Source organism: Odontesthes bonariensis, chromosome 20 (assembly GCF_027942865.1).
Source record: "Odontesthes bonariensis isolate fOdoBon6 chromosome 20, fOdoBon6.hap1, whole genome shotgun sequence".
Lineage (NCBI taxonomy): Eukaryota > Metazoa > Chordata > Actinopteri > Atheriniformes > Atherinopsidae > Odontesthes > Odontesthes bonariensis.
In genome coordinates this window covers 4,235,106-4,254,967 of record NC_134525.1, presented here as the reverse complement: position 1 = coordinate 4,254,967, position 19,862 = coordinate 4,235,106, and the positions used below count along the sequence as shown (strand labels likewise).

The 19,862-nt window shown below is 46.1% G+C and overlaps 1 protein-coding gene across 1 annotated transcript; it reads right to left on the bottom strand.

Annotated features, from left to right (window-relative positions):
- Nucleotides 1-4,666: 4,666 nt before the first annotated feature.
- On the bottom strand, nucleotides 4,667-19,862 carry LOC142370468 (GTPase IMAP family member 7-like). The gene is made up of 2 exons (XM_075453046.1): nucleotides 19,730-19,862; nucleotides 4,667-5,364 (listed from the first exon to the last, which is right to left on the bottom strand). The coding sequence occupies exons 1-2, from the start codon at nucleotides 19,860-19,862 to the stop codon at nucleotides 4,667-4,669; spliced, it is 831 nt and encodes a 276-aa protein (XP_075309161.1).

Genomic DNA, 19,862 nt, shown 5'->3' with positions numbered 1-19,862 from the left:
TTGAAGTGATTACGGTTATTATAAACCTCTGCTGAAGCAGTCTTTAGGAACACCAACTCTCAGTACTGCAGGCAGCAAACAATTCAAATGGACATTTGTAGACTGAGAGACTTTACACTGATTTCATGTAATATTTTAGAGTTTAACATTTTTCTTTAGATTATGACAGGAGTATATAATAAAAGCTTCAATGCTCAGCTCTTTCCATGGGTTTTTTCTTAATAATCCAAATGGTTCTGGACTGAGCTGCCGAGTAGAATAGTTGAAAGTCTGGTGAGATTTAGCCCTGCTTCTGGGGATGTTTATGCTACAACAGAAATATACCTTTGGATGGAGAGTGCATTTTTTCTTAGAAGTCTGTGTGTGTGTGTGTGTTTGTTACCTTTTGCAGATCAGCAAAGAGCATCAGAGGAAAGCTCTTATTGGTGGGTCATCGGTCTGGTGGCTGCACTGCTGGTTCTACCTCTGGCAGGAATGCTGACCTACCTAAAGCTGAGAGGTAAAAGATGTTGAGAGAAAAGATTTTCAATTGCACAGTTGCAACATACATGTATAAGTCACACTGTTTGTTTCTGGTCCCCCTTGTTTTCTGGCTGATTTCTACTTAAGGCTGGCATTTAATGAAAAGGTTCAATCACAATCTCAATCTCTCTCCATCTGCAGGAAGAACCTCGAAGCCCAGAAACGACCCAGAAGAGGTGACGGAGCTGAACCTGGTCAAAGGTTGGTCATCAAAACTAAACATCACATGCGCTGATAAAAACAGACACTAGATGGAGCCAGAGGTTCACTTCCGCTAGCTCCTGATAAACTGTTTACAAGCCCAACCGTTGAAAACAGAGAAAACAAATAACAGAAAGGCTTTTATCATATGACTGTTGAATTATAGTTTGTTTAAACTGCGCTGGAAAAAATGCCCCTCCAAAAATAAGTAAAAAAAACAACAAATACAAGACGTTTTTGCTTGAAATAAGCAAAAAAAATCTGCCAGTGGAACTAGTGAAAATCGGCTTGTAAAGATTTCTTGAAATAAGATGTGATATTTAGGACTTTTGGGATAAAAAGTGATCTTAAAATTAGCTTAAAAACCTCTTCAAATGTCAAAAAAAGCTTGTTTTATTTATTTTTATTGACATTTTACGCAGCATCCCAATCTTTTTGAAATGGGGTTGTTAAAAGGTCTTATTTCATTCATTTTCCTGTTGAACTTTATGGCCTCTGTGTCTCATCCTCTAATGCTAAACATGTTCGCCGTGTTTCAGATGCAGCAGCAGGACAGTAACCTGCACGAGAGCACATGTTCGGCCGTCTGCAGCACCGATGGACGCTCATTCCTCCTCACTGGCACTCGATCACACTGAGCACTATCAGGCATAACAACCTGAAACACCTTAACTAACAAGGCACTAACAAAACACACTTATGAGGAACTGCAAGTTTCTGAGAAACAGAAAAGTCTCATTAGGATTTTATTTTAATTTTTTTCGTAAAAGGATCACAGCTTTGCCTTAAAATGACTGATTTCAGAATGGGCATTCTTTGGATTTTGGAGGAAACCCAGAGGAGCGGCTGTATTTCAGACTCGTCACGCTAACACTGGAACGCAAACTCACAAAGTATAAATGGCTCTCAACATCTTCATGAGGGGTTTCTGAACCCCGACAGTGCCTCTGATCATCTGTAGGTATTTCAGAAACTCTCTGGGGAATATTTCCTTGTAAAGATCCCAGCGGATGAATCTACATTTCACAGGGACGAACCAGCGCTGGAATTCTCCTGCAAAATCAGTTTCTGGCCTTAAAAGGTTGCTGCTCTTCTAAAAAAAAAAAACAGAGATGAACTGCCTGAAATAAATCATGTTCCTGCTCAAAATGTGGTGGATGACTTTAAGGACTGGTAATATAGGACAGTCATAAAGCCAAATTGATCTGCATTTATGTTTAATGATGTATATTTGACCCAACAGGAAGTGGTGAGTAACACATCCTTCGAGGTGGATTAGTCAGTACTAGTCTGTCTGTTTTCCCTGATTTTTCTCCTCACAATGGTGAATCTTTTCAACATGTAAAAACCTCTTTGGCTCGCTCTTAAAATTGTCTGTAGTTTCCAGGGAGAGACGCAACAAGTTGCACCACAAAGCCTATAACAAGGAGTTGGTGTGGTTATTGTTACCAATGCTTGAAAACTGGTTGTTGTTGTTTTTTTCTCTCAATGTCAAGAAGCTTTGCATGGACATCACTACTGTGTGTCCTTGAATACGACACCAAGGATAGTTTAGGTAAGAGTGACTTCCTGTACTGTCCACCATTAACATAAAGTAACTTTTCCAGGATTTTCCATGAGGTCAAACGTTGCCTGGGCATTTATTCCTGGATCATAAAGATAATTTGGTCAGTAAATCATTGTTTGATGTGGAGAGCTTATTGTTTTATAAGACAAAGCACAGAATTTCTACTTATCTGGGCAACATGTTTCATGATGTCAAGTGTCATAATTAAATAAATGCTATTAAAAACGACTAAGAATCCAACTCACTGAGTCTTTTTCTGTGAACTTTCAGTCTGTAGGTGATTGCTCTCTTTAGCTAATGTTTAAACTTCACTGTGGGAGCTGTTACAAATATAAGGACTGATATATTAGGACTATTAGAAATGAAGTTTGAATTCATTTAGATCGGCCAGTGTTAGCTGCAACATGCACCAGCACCATAGTAACCCTGAATTTGATCAAGTGTGTGGGCAGATGGACAGATGAGAGAGTTTGTTGTTTATACTGATCACTTTCAAATGTGCAGCGGCAACTTTGCATTATATTACATATAATATGTGTCATATATTACAAAATATTACATTATTGTTGATAAAGAATGTTTATGAAATAGTTGTTTGCCGATAGTAAATTGTAAATATCAAAACAATAAACCGTTTGCGACACAAAAATCTTATTAGTTCAATTGTACCTCAAGATGATGTCATACCTTTGGCACTTTTAGGTTAAGATTGTTTGTATTTGTTTTATGATAGTTTGCTTGTGTTATTACGATTATTATTATTATTTAATAATAATCAGATTAATAATGGAGATGCTTTTCTAAATAACAAAATCACCTGCTAATCCTTTTTCATGTCAATGTTTTGTTAGCCAGTAGATGGCAGCAGTGGCTTTGATATTTCAATAATAAGGGTTTCCAAACAGAACAAACAAAAGCCACAGAAAGGTTTGATTCCCAGCTTGGACCTTTCTGTGTGGAGTTTGCATGTTCTCCCCGTGTAAGCGTGGGTTCTCTGGCTTCCTGGGAGTGAGTGTGAGTGTGACCCTGGACTGGCAACCAGATCTTTTTTTTGAGTGTGTAGATGATATTGTGAAAGGCAATAATACATAAAACAATTAAATTTATGAGAGATCTTTTTTAAATAATGCTCTTAAGATTTAATTCAAAATATATTATAAATAAATACCCATAAAGCAAAGCATAACTGTGTTTATGTCAAAGTTCTCTAAACAAAACAGTTAATTGATTCATGATGTTCAACTGATTTCTCTGATGAACAAGTGCAATGATGTGTCTTATTGCAAATAAAGATAATGAAGAAGGAGAGCTGAATATTCACTCACATTTATTTCATTTAAAGGTAAAGAACAAGCAGGTAAATCAGACATGACTTTAATAATCACAGAATCATGAGTACAACAAAATAAACATGTTTCTCAGCTAAAACAACCAAATCAGTTTAATCCCATGTGCTGTGTATATGTGCATGCAAGTGCGTTCATAAAATACTCTCTGTAGTTTATCATGCAATTTAAAAAAAATCTTATTTTATCTTATTGATCTTTAAAAGGTCTTTTAAATTGAAGGATTTTCAAATGCAATGCTAAGCACAAATCTTCTCCTTTAAGAAGGTTGGATGAAGCTCAGTAATGTGAGGTGGATAAATCACTATGGAGGAGACACTTCTGGTCGCTTCCTTCCCGGTGAAAGTTTGTGACGTCTGCCACAGCATTCGCTAACTTTTTTAAAAAAGGATCATTGTTTAAATTGCTCAGAGCCAACGTATTAAAAAGGCTGCTAGCTTAGACATCACTTGCATCTACATATTATACACGTGTAGTTTTACAGTTACTCTTATTGCTGAATGGATGATAAAATTACAACATATGGGAAAAGAAAGACAGTTAGATCAAATCTAATTGCTTTTGTGACTTTGTCAGTTCAATTTAATAACAAGAAACATTAATAGTAAATACTTTTCTATCACCATCATCATGTATTACTTTGTAAGGAATACATTCTATCAATAAGTCATTTTCTACACCACAAAGCTAAATCCTAACATATTGAATACCACGATTATAAAATACCAGAAACCGCCATGATTATTGGCTTCTTATCAAATTAACATTATATCTACCAGAACTAAACTATGTTTTATTATCAGCATATCACACTCTCAGTATAATAGATACCACATATTTCCCCCATAACAATCAACAGCTCAAGGTTTCCTCAATTTTGACTAATAAATGATTTAAAGCAATGCTGTACTCCCCCTCTGTCTACACAGTGTGTTATAACTTTGCCGAACCTCCTCTGTTTGCTTACAAAGGTAGCAAACAAAATCTTTCTAGGTCTTGATTATGAGTCTAGACAATCCACCGTGGTCACTTATTCTCTTGCAAGAATCAAATGAAAAAGTAAGATGCGTTGGATCAGAGCCATCATGAATTCTTCATCCATGTCACCTCGCCCCATTTTCTGAGCTAACTCTACCTCTTTATACATTGCATCTGTGTAATGTGTCCCCCCGTTTGCTGCCACCACGTTGTCGACCATCTCCAGAAGTTGCGTTACCTGTTTTCTGTCCTTGCTCATGTTGTCAAAGACTAGGAACCTTCCGCCACAACGTTGGATAACTCGTTGAAGCCCCGGGTCACCTTCACGTACATATTCCTGTATGGTCATGGCTCCAAGATCACCAGCACGGGTAAACAGCACAATCATGAACTGGTTGGCTTTTGGACCAAACAGCTCCTGTAGTGCTTCCACAGAGTTCTTCTCTTCTTTGGTGAATCGGCCAATTTGGATCACCAGCAGGAAGACATGTGGACCAGGACAAGAGACTTTGACACATTTCACTATTTCTCTTTTTATGAAATCTTCCGTTTTGGAAGTGTCCAGGATCCCTGGCGTGTCAACCACACTAACTACTCTGTTACCCCAGAGAGCGACTCCTTTTTCACAGGCTTCTGTCACTGAACTTGCAGCGGGACTAGATCTGAATTTTGTTTCTCCAAGAATGGTGTTTCCAACTGCACTTTTGCCCACAGCAGTTTTTCCAATCATCACAATTCTCAAATCAAGAGCTGCAAGACAATGGACAAACTCAGTTTAAATTCTCTCACAGTGTGACTTGGTTGTTGTATAAATACCTGACTGAATGTTAGTTCATTATTTTAAAATGCAAATGACTTGTACAGATGGGGGGACAATCTTACCTTACTCAATTCAATTGTAAAGAAGAGAAGAAGAGACTACATTTCCCATCATGCCTGTGTGTGGCAGAGGAAAAGCCGAAGGAGGTGAAGCAGCGGCAGCAGCAGCAGGAGCCCCAGCGAGGACTTCCCAGCCAGCCGGGGCAGAGCTGTTGTGTGTGAATGAAAAAGGCAGTTTGAAGCCTTTTCCCGCTCTGCTGGCGCAACCGTGAGTCAGAGGGGCGCGAGCTCAGAGGGACATAAATAGAGCGAGCGGCTGGCGAAGACCCTGCCGCACGCGCGGGGGCGTGTCCCTTCGCGGGATGTAGCGTAATGTGCCGAGACTTCGTCTCGGCAAATCGCTACATCTCGCTCTGAATCTCTTTCTCTTTCTCTCTCTCCCCCTCTTTTTTTTCTCCTCTCCTCTCCTCTTCTTCCTCCTCTCCTCTCTCTCCCCCCCCCCCTCTCCTTTCTCTCCCTCTCCCTCCAAGCTCAAACAGCAGGTGTTTCTCAACGCTCTTTGAGTGGCTTAACACAGTCAGTTCTTCCTCTCGAGTGGTTGACATGTTTTTTATCCTTCAGAGTTTCATACTTTCATTTAATAGCGCCGTATTGGATCACTGTATGGTGGCCCCCCTTTTTTTGGTGATGAAGCTGCTTTGATACTGTTTCGTGTTGTGGTGGCTGTTGGTATTTCTAACTGTTGAACTGATCTGAAGTTGTTTTTGTGGAAGTGGTGCTATTTTGTGATCATTGAACTGGTTGTAATAAAACTTTTATTTATAAAGCATTGTCATGCAGCATTTTTACTCATCATAAGGGCTTAACAATGTCAATAATGAAACAAAACGTTATAAAATTAGGTTTAAGCTATTAATTAATTGATAATGTAAATATATATGGGACCCGTTAGGGTTAGGGTTAGAGTTAGGGTTAGGGTTAGAGTTAGGGTTAGAGTTAGAGTTAGAGTTAGAGTTAGAGTTAGGGTTAGAGTTAGAGTTAGAGTTAGAGTTAGAGTTAGAGTTAGAGTTAGGGTTAGAGTTAGGGTTAGAGTTAGAGTTAGAGTTAGAGTTAGGGTTAGAGTTAGAGTTAGAGTTAGAGTTAGGGTTAGAGTTAGAGTTAGAGTTAGAGTTAGGGTTAGAGTTAGAGTTAGAGTTAGAGTTAGGGTTAGAGTTAGAGTTAGAGTTAGGGTTAGAGTTAGAGTTAGAGTTAGAGTTAGAGTTAGAGTTAGAGTTAGAGTTAGAGTTAGAGTTAGAGTTAGAGTTAGAGTTAGGGTTAGAGTTAGAGTTAGAGTTAGAGTTAGGGTTAGGGTTAGAGTTAGAGTTAGAGTTAGAGTTAGGGTTAGAGTTAGAGTTAGAGTTAGGGTTAGAGTTAGAGTTAGAGTTAGAGTTAGAGTTAGAGTTAGAGTTAGAGTTAGAGTTAGGGTTAGAGTTAGAGTTAGAGTTAGAGTTAGAGTTAGGGTTAGAGTTAGAGTTAGAGTTAGGGTTAGAGTTAGAGTTAGAGTTAGGGTTAGAGTTAGAGTTAGAGTTAGGGTTAGGGGCCTGCCAGGTGAGTGTTTAAACTTGTAGCACCCACAGTTGCAGATATGCAACAAGCTTTTTATGTATTTACATTATATTTCGATTTACATGACATTATTTGAAATTTTAAATGGACATACATTATTTCCATTCATGTGTCATTTTTTTACATTACATTTGATTTCCTGTGTTTCTTTCTCAATAAAAGGTCATTTAAAGGGGTTTGTGCGTGGAACCTACTTCGAATGGATACATATGAAGGACAAAGGAGTTTGAACTTGTTTTGACTGAAGGAATTCCTTTTATAGCAAAAATCCGTATTTCGTCTTAACTCCGCAAAAGAAGGCTATTCCTGTGTTTCTTTCTCCAAAAAGGTCATTTAAAGGGCTTTATGCGTGGAACCTACTTCGAATGGATACATATGAAGGACAAAGGAGTTTGAACTTGTTTTGACTGAAGGAATTCCTTTTATAGCAAAAATCCGTATTTCGTCTTAACTCCGCAAAAGAAGGCTATTCCTGTGTTTCTTTCTCCAAAAAGGTCATTTAAAGGGCTTTATGCGTGGAACCTACTTCGAATGGATACATATGAAGGACAAAGGAGTTTGAACTTGTTTTGACTGAAGGAATTCCTTTTATAGCAAAAATCCGTATTTCGTCTTAACTCCGCAAAAGAAGGCTATTCCTGTGTTTCTTTCTCCAAAAAGGTCATTTAAAGGGCTTTATGCGTGGAACCTACTTCGAATGGATACATATGAAGGACAAAGGAGTTTGAACTTGTTTTGACTGAAGGAATTCCTTTTATAGCAAAAATCCGTATTTCGTCTTAACTCCGCAAAAGAAGGCTATTCCTGTGTTTCTTTCTCCAAAAAGGTCATTTAAAGGGCTTTATGCGTGGAACCTACTTCGAATGGATACATATGAAGGACAAAGGAGTTTGAACTTGTTTTGACTGAAGGAATTCCTTTTATAGCAAAAATCCGTATTTCGTCTTAACTCCGCAAAAGAAGGCTATTCCTGTGTTTCTTTCTCCAAAAAGGTCATTTAAAGGGCTTTATGCGTGGAACCTACTTCGAATGGATACATATGAAGGACAAAGGAGTTTGAACTTGTTTTGACTGAAGGAATTCCTTTTATAGCAAAAATCCGTATTTCGTCTTAACTCCGCAAAAGAAGGCTATTCCTGTGTTTCTTTCTCCAAAAAGGTCATTTAAAGGGCTTTATGCGTGGAACCTACTTCGAATGGATACATATGAAGGACAAAGGAGTTTGAACTTGTTTTGACTGAAGGAATTCCTTTTATAGCAAAAATCCGTATTTCGTCTTAACTCCGCAAAAGAAGGCTATTCCTGTGTTTCTTTCTCCAAAAAGGTCATTTAAAGGGCTTTATGCGTGGAACCTACTTCGAATGGATACATATGAAGGACAAAGGAGTTTGAACTTGTTTTGACTGAAGGAATTCCTTTTATAGCAAAAATCCGTATTTCGTCTTAACTCCGCAAAAGAAGGCTATTCCTGTGTTTCTTTCTCCAAAAAGGTCATTTAAAGGGCTTTATGCGTGGAACCTACTTCGAATGGATACATATGAAGGACAAAGGAGTTTGAACTTGTTTTGACTGAAGGAATTCCTTTTATAGCAAAAATCCGTATTTCGTCTTAACTCCGCAAAAGAAGGCTATTCCTGTGTTTCTTTCTCCAAAAAGGTCATTTAAAGGGCTTTATGCGTGGAACCTACTTCGAATGGATACATATGAAGGACAAAGGAGTTTGAACTTGTTTTGACTGAAGGAATTCCTTTTATAGCAAAAATCCGTATTTCGTCTTAACTCCGCAAAAGAAGGCTATTCCTGTGTTTCTTTCTCCAAAAAGGTCATTTAAAGGGCTTTATGCGTGGAACCTACTTCGAATGGATACATATGAAGGACAAAGGAGTTTGAACTTGTTTTGACTGAAGGAATTCCTTTTATAGCAAAAATCCGTATTTCGTCTTAACTCCGCAAAAGAAGGCTATTCCTGTGTTTCTTTCTCCAAAAAGGTCATTTAAAGGGCTTTATGCGTGGAACCTACTTCGAATGGATACATATGAAGGACAAAGGAGTTTGAACTTGTTTTGACTGAAGGAATTCCTTTTATAGCAAAAATCCGTATTTCGTCTTAACTCCGCAAAAGAAGGCTATTCCTGTGTTTCTTTCTCCAAAAAGGTCATTTAAAGGGCTTTATGCGTGGAACCTACTTCGAATGGATACATATGAAGGACAAAGGAGTTTGAACTTGTTTTGACTGAAGGAATTCCTTTTATAGCAAAAATCCGTATTTCGTCTTAACTCCGCAAAAGAAGGCTATTCCTGTGTTTCTTTCTCCAAAAAGGTCATTTAAAGGGCTTTATGCGTGGAACCTACTTCGAATGGATACATATGAAGGACAAAGGAGTTTGAACTTGTTTTGACTGAAGGAATTCCTTTTATAGCAAAAATCCGTATTTCGTCTTAACTCCGCAAAAGAAGGCTATTCCTGTGTTTCTTTCTCAATAAAAGGTCATTTAAAGGGCTTTATGCGTGGAACCTACTTCGAATGGATACATATGAAGGACAAAGGAGTTTGAACTTGTTTTAACTGAAGGAATTCCTTTTATAGCAAAAATCCGTATTTCGTCTTAACTCCGCAAAAGAAGGCTATTCCTGTGTTTCTTTCTCAATAAAAGGTCATTTAAAGGGCTTTATGCGTGGGACCTACTTCGAAAGGATACATATGAAGGACAAAGGAGTTTGAACTACAGAAGAGACGTGTCTAAGTGTGCGTTTGTGTGTGTGCACGTGCGTATGCATGTGTGTGTTTGTGCATGTTTGCGTGTGCATGTGTAGTGGTGTGTGTTTGTGCGTAAACGTACGTGCATGTGCATGTGTACATGTGCACGTGCACACACATGTGACAGACTCCTCCCCCTGAGACAGACTCCTCCCCCTAAGACAGAGACTCCTCCCCTAAAACAGAGACTCCTCCCCTTGATACATAGACTCCTCCCCCTGATACAGAGACTCCACCCCATGACAGAGACTCCTCCCCCTGATACAGAGACTCCTCCCCTAAGACAGAGACTCCTCCCCCTGATACAGAGACTCCTCCCCTAAGACAGAGACTCCTCCCCCTGATACAGAGACTCCACCCCATGACAGACACTCCTCCCCCTAAAACAGAGACTCCTCCCCCTGATACATAGACTCCTCCCCCTTATACATAGACTCCTCCCCTTGATACATAGACCCCTCCCCCTAAGACAGAGACTCCACCCCTTGATACATAGACTCCTCCTCCTAAAACAGAGACTCCTCCCCCTGATACATAGACTCCTCCCCCTAAGACAGAGACTCCACCCCTTGATACAGAGACTCCTCCCCCTTATACATAGACTCCTCCCCCTGATACAGAGACTCCACCCCATGACAGAGACTCCTCCCCCTGATACAGAGACTCCTCCCCTAAGACAGAGACTCCTCCCCCTGATACAGAGACTCCTCCCCTAAGACAGAGACTCCTCCCCCTGATACAGAGACTCCACCCCATGACAGAGACTCCTCCCCCTAAAACAGAGACTCCTCCCCCTGATACATAGACTCCTCCCCCTTATACATAGACTCCTCCCCTTGATACATAGACCCCTCCCCCTAAGACAGAGACTCCACCCCTTGATACATAGACCCCTCCCCCTAAAACGGAGACTCCTCCCCCTAAGACAGAGACTCCACCCCTTGATACATAGACTCCTCCCCCTAAGACAGAGACTCCTCCCCCTTATACATAGACTCCTCCCCTAAGACAGAGACTCCTCCCCCTAAGACAGAGACTCCACCCCTTGATACAGAGACTCCACCCCATGACAGAGACTCCTCCCCCTGATACAGAGACTCCTCCCCTAAGACAGAGACTCCTCCCCCTGATACAGAGACTCCACCCCATGACAGAGACTCCTCCCCCTAAAACAGAGACTCCTCCCCCTGATACATAGACTCCTCCCCCTTATACATAGACTCCTCCCCTTGATACATAGACCCCTCCCCCTAAGACAGAGACTCCACCCCTTGATACATAGACCCCTCCCCCTAAAACGGAGACTCCTCCCCCTAAGACAGAGACTCCACCCCTTGATACATAGACTCCTCCCCCTAAGACAGAGACTCCTCCCCCTTATACATAGACTCCTCCCCTAAGACAGAGACTCCTCCCCCTAAGACAGAGACTCCACCCCTTGATACAGAGACTCCTCCCCTAAGACAGAGACTCCTCCCCCTGATACAGACACTCCTCCCCCAAGACAGAGACTCCTCCCTCCCTAGGAAGAGACTCCTCCCCCTAAGACTCCTCCCCCAAGAAAGAGACTCCACCCCTAAGACAGAGACTCCTCCCCCTAAAACAGAGACTCCTCCCCTAAGACAAAGACTCCTCCCCCTAAAACAGAGACTCCTCCCCCTAAAACAGAGACTCCACCCCTGATACAGAGACTCCTCCCCCTTATACATAGACTCCTCCCCTAAGACAGAGACTCCACCCCTTGATACATAGACTCCACCCCCTAAGACAAAGACTCCTCCCCCTAAAACAGAGACTCCATCCCTGATAGAGAGACTCCACCCCTTGATACTGAGACTCCTCCCCCTTATACATAGACTCCATCCCCCAAAAACAGAGACTCCTCCCCCTAACAAAAAGACTCCTCCCCCTAAAACAGAGACTCCTCCCCCTAAAACAGAGACTCCACCCCATGACAGAGACTCCTCCCCCTGATACATAGACTCCTCCCCCTAAGACAGAGACTCCTCCCCTAAGACAGAGACTCCACCCCTTGATACATAGACTCCACCCCCTAAGACAGAGACTCCACCCCTTGATACATAGACTCCACCCCCTAAGACAAAGACTCCTCCCCCTAAAACATAGACTCCACCCCTGATACAGAGACTCCACCCCTTGATACTGAGACTCCTCCCCCTTATACATAGACTCCTCCCCCTAAAACAGAGACTCCTCCCCTAAGACAGAGACTCCTCCCCCTGATACAGAGACCCCTCCCCCTAAAACAGAGACTCCTCCCCTAAGACAGAGACTCCTCCCCCTGATACAGAGACTCCACCCCATGACAGAGACTCCTCCCCCTGATACATAGACTCCTCCCCCTAAGACAGAGACTCCACCCCTTGATACAGAGACTCCTCCCCCTTATACATAGACTCCTCCCCCTGATACATAGACTCCTCCCCCTTATACATAGACTCCTCCCCTTGATACATAGACCCCTCCCCCTAAGACAGAGACTCCACCCCTTGATACATAGACCCCTCCCCCTAAAACAGAGACTCCTCCCCCTAAAACAGAGACTCCACCCCTTGATACAGAGACTCCTCCCCTAAGACAGAGACTCCTCCCCCTAAGACAGACTCCTCCCCCTGATACATAGACTCCTCCCCCTAAGACAGACTCCTCCCCCTTATACATAGACTCCTCCCCCTGATACAGAGACTCCTCCCCTAAGACAAAGACTCCTCCCCCTAAAACAGAGACTCCTCCCCCTGATACATAGACTCCTCCCCCTAAAACGGAGACTCCTCCCCCTGATACAGAGACTCCTCCCCCTGATACAGAGACCCCTCCCCCTAAAACAGAGACTCCTCCCCCTAAGACAAAGACTCCACCCCTTGATACAGAGACTCCTCCAACTAAGACAGAGACTCCACCCCCCTAAGATAGAAACTCCACCCCTAAGACAGAGACTCCTCCCCCTAAGACAGAGACTCCACCCCTTGATACAGAGACTCCTCCCCCTGATACAGAGACTCCTCCCCTAAGACAAAGACTCCTCCCCCTAAAACAGAGACTCTTCCCCCTGATACATAGACTCCTCCCCCTAAAACAGAGACTCCTCCCCTTGATACAGAGACTCCTCCCCCTTATACAGAGACTCCTCCCCCTAATACAGAGACTCCTCCCCCTAATACAGAGACTCCTCCCCCAAGACAGAGACTCCTCCCTCCCTAGGAAGAGACTCCTCCCCCTAAGACTCCTCCCCCAAGAAAGAGACTCCTCCCCAAAGACTCTTCCCCCTGACAAAGAGACTCCTCCCCTAAGACAGAGACTCCTCCCCCTAATACAGAGACTCCTCCCCTTGATACAGAGACTCCTCCTTCCTTAGGCATAGACTCCTCGTGTATGTGTGAACGTGCTAGTGCATGTGTGTGCACGTGGTAGTGCATGTGTGTTTTTGCACGTGCTTGTGCACGTGTGTGTGCACGTGCTAGTGCACGTGTGTGTGCACGTGCGTGTGCATGTTTGTGCACGTGTGTGTGTGCACGTGCGTGTGCATGTTTGTGTGTGCACGTGCCAGTGCGCGTGTGTTTGTGCACGTGCGTATGTGTGTGCTCGTGCATTTGTGTGTGTGCACGTGCTAGTGCACGTGTGTGTGTGCATGTGTGTGCACGTGGTAGTGCATGTGTGTGCACGTGGTAGTGCACGTGCGTGTGCATGTGTGTGTGCACATGCTAGTGCACGTCTGTGCATGTGCGTGTGCACGTGTGTGTGTGCATGTGTGTGTGTGCACGTGCGCGTGTGTGTGCACGTGCTAGTGTACGTGTGTGCACGTGCGTATGTGTATGCGTGTGCATCTATGTGCACGTGCTAGTATACGTGTGTGTGCACGTGCTTGTGTATTTGTGTGTGTGCACGTGTGTGTGCACGTGTGTGCACATGTGTCTGCACGTGCGTGTGCATGTGTGTGTGTGCACGTGCCAGTGCGCGTGTGTTTGTGCAAGTGCGTATGTGTGTGCTAGTGCATTTGTGTGTGTGCACGTGCTAGTGCACGTGTGTGTGTGTGTGCGTGTGCATGTGTGTGTGCACGTGGTAGTGCACGTGCGTGTGCATGTTTTTGCACATGCTAGTGCACGTCTGTGCATGTGCGTGTGCACGTGTGTGTGTGCATGTGTGTGTGTGCACGTGCGCGTGTGTGTGCACGTGCTAGTGTACGTGTGTGTGTCCACGTGTGTGTGTGCACGTGCGTGTGCACGTGTGTGCACGTGTGCATGTGTGTGTGCACGTGCTAGTGCACGTGCGTGTGCATGTGTGTGGACGTGCTAGTGCACGTGCGTGTTCATGTGTGTGCGTGTGCATGTGTGTGTGCACGTGCTAGTGCACGTGTGTTTGTGTGCGTGTGCATGTGCATGTGCATGTGTGTGCACGTGGTAGTGCACGAGCGTGTGCATGTGTGTGTGCACATGCTAGTGCACGTCTGTGCATGTGCGTGTGCACGTGTGTGTGTGTGTGCATGTGTGTGTGTGCACGTGCGCGTGTGTGTGCACGTGCTAGTGTACGTGTGTGTGTGTGCACGTGGTAGTGCACGAGCGTGTGCATATGTGTGTGCACATGCTAGTGCACGTCTGTGCTTGTGCGTGTGCACGTGTGCGTGTGTGTGCACGTGCTAGTGTACGTGTGTGTGTGCACGTGTGTGTGTGCAAGTGCGTGTGCACGTGTGTGCACATGTGCATGTGTGTGTGCACGTGCTAGTGCACGTGCGTGTGCATGTGTGTGCACGTGCGTGTACATGTGTGTGGACGTGCTAGTGCACGTGCGTGTTCATGTGTGTGCGTGTGCATGTGTGTGTGCACGTGCTAGTGCACGTGTGTTTGTGTGCGTGCGTCTGTGTGTGCACGTGCTAGTGCACGTGTGTTTGTGCACGTGCGTGTGTGTGTACGTGCTAGTGCATTTGTGTGTGTGCACGTGCTAGTGCATGTGTGTTTGTGCACGTGCGTGTGCACGTGTGTGTGCACGTGCGTGCAAGTGCGTGTGCATGTGTGTAAGCACGTGTGTGTGCACGTGCTAGTGCATGTGTGTGTGCACGTGCGTGTGCATGTGTGTGCACGTGCGTGTGCATGTGTGTGGGCGTGCTAGTGCACGTGCGTGTTCATGTGTGTGCGTGTGCATGTGTGTGTGCACTTGCTAGTGCACGTGTGTTTGTGTGCGTGTGCATGTGTGTGTGTGCATGTGCATGTGTTTGCACGTGGTAGTGCACGAGCGTGTGCATGTGTTTGTGCACATGCTAGTGCACGTCTGTGCTTGTGCGTGTGCATGTGTGTGTGTGTGTGCATGTGTGTGTGTGCACGTGCGCGTGTGTGCACGTGCTAGTGTACGTGTGTGTGTGCACGTGCGTGTGCATGTGTGTGCACGTGCTAGTGCACGTGCGTTTTCATGTGTTTGCGTGTGCATGTGTGTGTGCACGTGCTAGTGCACGTGTGTTTGTGTGCGTGTGCATGTGTGTGTGTGCATGTGCATGTGTGTGCACGTGGTAGTGCACGAGCGTGTGCATGTGTGTGTGCACATGCTAGTGCACGTCTGTGCTTGTGCGTGTGCACGTGTGTGTGTGCACGTGCGCGTGTGTGTGCACGTGCTAGTGCATGTGTGTGTGCACGTGCGTGTGCATGTGTGTGCACGTGCGTGTGCATGTGTGTGGGCGTGCTAGTGCACGTGCGTGTTCATGTGTGTGCGTGTGCATGTGTGTGTGCACTTGCTAGTGCACGTGTGTTTGTGTGCGTGTGCATGTGTGTGTGTGCATGTGCATGTGTTTGCACGTGGTAGTGCACGAGCGTGTGCATGTGTTTGTGCACATGCTAGTGCACGTCTGTGCTTGTGCGTGTGCATGTGTGTGTGTGTGTGCATGTGTGTGTGTGCACGTGCGCGTGTGTGCACGTGCTAGTGTACGTGTGTGTGTGCACGTGCGTGTGCATGTGTGTGCACGTGCTAGTGCACGTGCGTTTTCATGTGTTTGCGTGTGCATGTGTGTGTGCACGTGCTAGTGCACGTGTGTTTGTGTGCGTGTGCATGTGTGTGTGTGCATGTGCATGTGTGTGCACGTGGTAGTGCACGAGCGTGTGCATGTGTGTGTGCACATGCTAGTGCACGTCTGTGCTTGTGCGTGTGCACGTGTGTGTGCACGTGCGCGTGTGTGTGCACGTGCTAGTTTACGTGTGTGTGCACGTGTTTGCGCGCGTGCGTGTGCATGTGTGTGTGCGCGTGCGTGTGCATGTGTGTGTGCACGTGTGTGTGCACGTGCGTGCAAGTGCGTGTGCATGTGTGTAAGCACGTTTGTGTGCACGTGCTAGTTCATGTTTGTGTGCACGTGCGTGTGTGTTTAAACGTGCACGTGTTTTTGTGCACGTGTTTGTGCGTGTGCATTTGTGTGCACGTGTGTGTGCACGTGCTAGTGCAATTGTGTTTGTGCACGTGCGTATGTGTGTGTGCATGTGTGTTTGTGCGTGTGCATGTGTGCGTGCACGTGCGTGTGCATGTGTCTGAGCACGTTTGTGTGTGTGCAAGTGCGTGTGCATGTGTGTAAGCACGTTCGTGTGTACGTGCTAGTGCATTTGTGTGTGTGCACGTGCTAGTGCATGTGTGTTTGTGCACGTGCGTGTGCACGTGTGTGTGCACGTGCGTGCAAGTGTGTGTGCATGTGTGTAAGCACGTTCGTGTGCACGTGCTAGTGCATGTGTGTGTGTGCACGTGCGTGTGCATGTGTGTGCACGTGCGTGTGCACGTGCGTGTGCATGTGTGTGTGCACATGCTAGTGCACGTCTGTGCTTGTGCGTGTGCATGTGTGTGTGTGCACGTGCGTGTGCACGTGCTAGTGTACGTGTGTGTGTGCACGTGCTAGTGTACGTGTGTGTGTGCACGTGTGCGCGCGCGCGTGTGCATGTGTGTGTGCACATGCGTGTGCATGTGTGTGCGCGTGCGTGTGCATGTGTGTGCACGTGCGTGTGCAAGTGTGTGGACGTGCTAGTGCACGTGCGTGTTCATATGTGTGCGTGTGCATGTGTGTGCACGTGCTAGTGCACGTGTGTTTGTGTGCGTGCGTCTGTGTGTGCACGTGCTAGTGCACGTGTGTTTGTCTACGTGTGTGTGTGTGTACGTGCTAGTGCATTTGTTTGTGTGCACGTGCGTGTGCACGTGTGTGTGCACGTGCTTGCAAGTGCGTGTGCATGTGTGTTTGTGCACGTGCGTGTGCACGTGTGTGTGCACGTGCGTGCAATTGCGTGTGCATGTGTGTAAGCACGTTCGTGTGCACGTGCTAGTGCATGTGTGTGTGCACGTGCGTGTGCATGTGTGTGCACGTGCTAGTGCACGTGCGTGTTCATGTGTGTGCGTGTGCATGTGTGTGTGCACGTTCTAGTGCACGTGTGTTTGTGTGCGTGTGCATGTGCATGTGCATGTGTGTGCACGTGGTAGTGCACGAGCGTGTGCATGTGTGTGTGCACATGCTAGTGCACGTCTGTGCATGTGCGTGTGCACGTGTGTGTGTGTGCATGTGTGTGTGTGCACGTGCGCGTGTGTGTGCACGTGCTAGTGTACGTGTGTGTGCACGTGTGTGTGTGCACGTGCGTGTGCACGTGTGTGCACGTGTGTGTGCGCGTGCGTGTGCACGTGTGCGCGCGCGTGCGTGTGCATGTGTGTGTGCACGTGCGTGTGCATGTGTGTGCGCGTGCGTGTGCATGTGTGTGCACGTGCGTGTGCAAGTGTGTGGACGTGCTAGTGCACGTGCGTGTTCATATGTGTGCGTGTGCATGTGTGTGCACGTGCTAGTGCACGTGTGTTTGTGTGCGTGCGTCTGTGTGTGCACGTGCTAGTGCACGTGTGTTTGTCTACGTGTGTGTGTGTGTACGTGCTAGTGCATTTGTTTGTGTGCACGTGCGTGTGCACGTGTGTGTGCACGTGCTTGCAAGTGCGTGTGCATGTGTGTTTGTGCACGTGTGTGTGCACGTGCGTGCAATTGCGTGTGCATGTGTGTAAGCACGTTCGTGTGCACGTGCTAGTGCATGTGTGTGTGCACGTGCGTGTGCATGTGTGTGCACGTGCGTGTGCATGTGTGTGGACGTGCTAGTGCACGTGCGTGTTCATGTGTGTGTGTGTGCACGTGTGTGTGTGCACGTGCGTGTGCACGCGTGTGCACGTGTGTGCACGTGCGTGTGCACGTGTGTGTGCACGTGCGTGCAATTGCGTGTGCATGTGTGTAAGCACGTTCGTGTGCACGTGCTAGTGCATGTGTGTGTGCACGTGCGTGTGCATGTGTGTGCACGTGCGTGTGCATGTGTGTGGACGTGCTAGTGCACGTGCGTGTTCATGTGTGTGCGTGTGCATGTGTGTGTGCACGTGCTAGTGCACGTGTGTTTGTGTGCGTGTGCATGTGCATGTGCATGTGTGTGCACGTGGTAGTGCACGAGCGTGTGCATGTGTGTGTGCACATGCTAGTGCACGTCTGTGCATGTGCGTGTGCACGTGTGTGTGTGTGTGCATGTGTGTGTGTGCACGTGCGCGTGTGTGTGCACGTGCTAGTGTACGTGTGTGTGTGCACGTGTGTGTGTGCACGTGCGTGTGCACGTGTGTGCACGTTTATGCGCGCGTGCGTGTGCACGTGTGCGCGCGCGTGCGTGTGCATGTGTGTGTGCACGTGCGTGTGCATGTGTGTGCACGTGCTAGTTCATGTTTGTGTGCACGTACGTGTGCATGTGTGTTTGAACGTGCACGTGTTTTTGTGCACGTGCTAGTGCATTTGTGTTTGTGCACGTGCATATGTGTGCACGTGTGTGTGCATGTGCGTGTGCACGTGTGTGTGCAAATATCTGTAAATGTGCATAATTATTTTCTAATGCCAAAAAAATGTGACAAAGACAATTATATTACTCGTGAAATGTTTATTTACGAAATATTTATTTTTTAAAAATTGAAACTGGATCAAATTAGGCTTCATCAAAGCAACAACACACTCATATAAACCAGACGGGTTACAAAATCAAATATTATGCAAAGGAAACTCAGAACGCATAAATTCAGCACAGAGAACTGCCAATGCAATGAAGCTGCACTGCCCATGAACTATAAATGATAAAAGTAACATTTCAGTAATCAGCATTGAAACGTGCTATTGTAAATATTTTTGCCTACTTCCAATTAGTGAGATACATGTGCCTGTCGGGGCGCGCAGGTTTCTTTAATCCTCGGTGGCACTGAGGACAGGGCCACTCGCAAGTCCTGTTCAACCGAGAGCCGCGACCTCCTGTTGTTCTTCATGTGAACTAGAGAGGAGAACGCCAACTCACACAGGCAGGTAGTGGGGAAAAGAAGCAGTTGCTCAATGGCGTGGTTGGACAAGCTCCGATGCAGAAGCCAACCAAAACTGATCCAGAGGGAGCTCACTACATTTGAGTTTCAGTGTGCGGTCCACACGGAGCTCTGCGCACTCCTCTCTCTCTCTTTCATAGTGAGCTTTTCTGTTGAGGATTCCTGGTTGAATGGGTCTCGGATCCAATCATGGTCCTCGATGTCAGCCACACGTGGAAAATAGCGCTCAAACCTGTCTTTTAAGGTCTTAAGGTGTTCGGCACATCCAGCGCGCTCCATAGCTGCCTGTGGCGCAGCTGATGCCAGCGGGAACATCTCCATGGAGCCCTGTCCCAAAGAATCATTTTGCCCATAACCCCCCCACAGAATCTTGTCTGTGGATGATAAAATATTTTCATTCCTGCCCTGAAGCTTGACGTTCAACTCGTTCAGATGTCCAAATATGTCCGCAAGGTGAGCCAGCCTGGCGCACCGCCTCTCATCCGCGAGCTTGTCCTTATGTGGGACAGCGTGTTCAGGTGAACATTCAAAATGCTCTTCCCGAAGTTCATAAAGACGGAATAGGAGTTTCCCTCGTGACAGCCAGCGCACCTCTGTGTGGAGGATCAGGCTTTGGGGGCCGGCTCCCATCTCGGCGCACAGCTGGGAGAAGAGGCGAGATTTCAGTGTAATTCACCCGCCTCTGCACAGCCTGATTCAGCACCTCGGTCAACTCCGGGGGCAT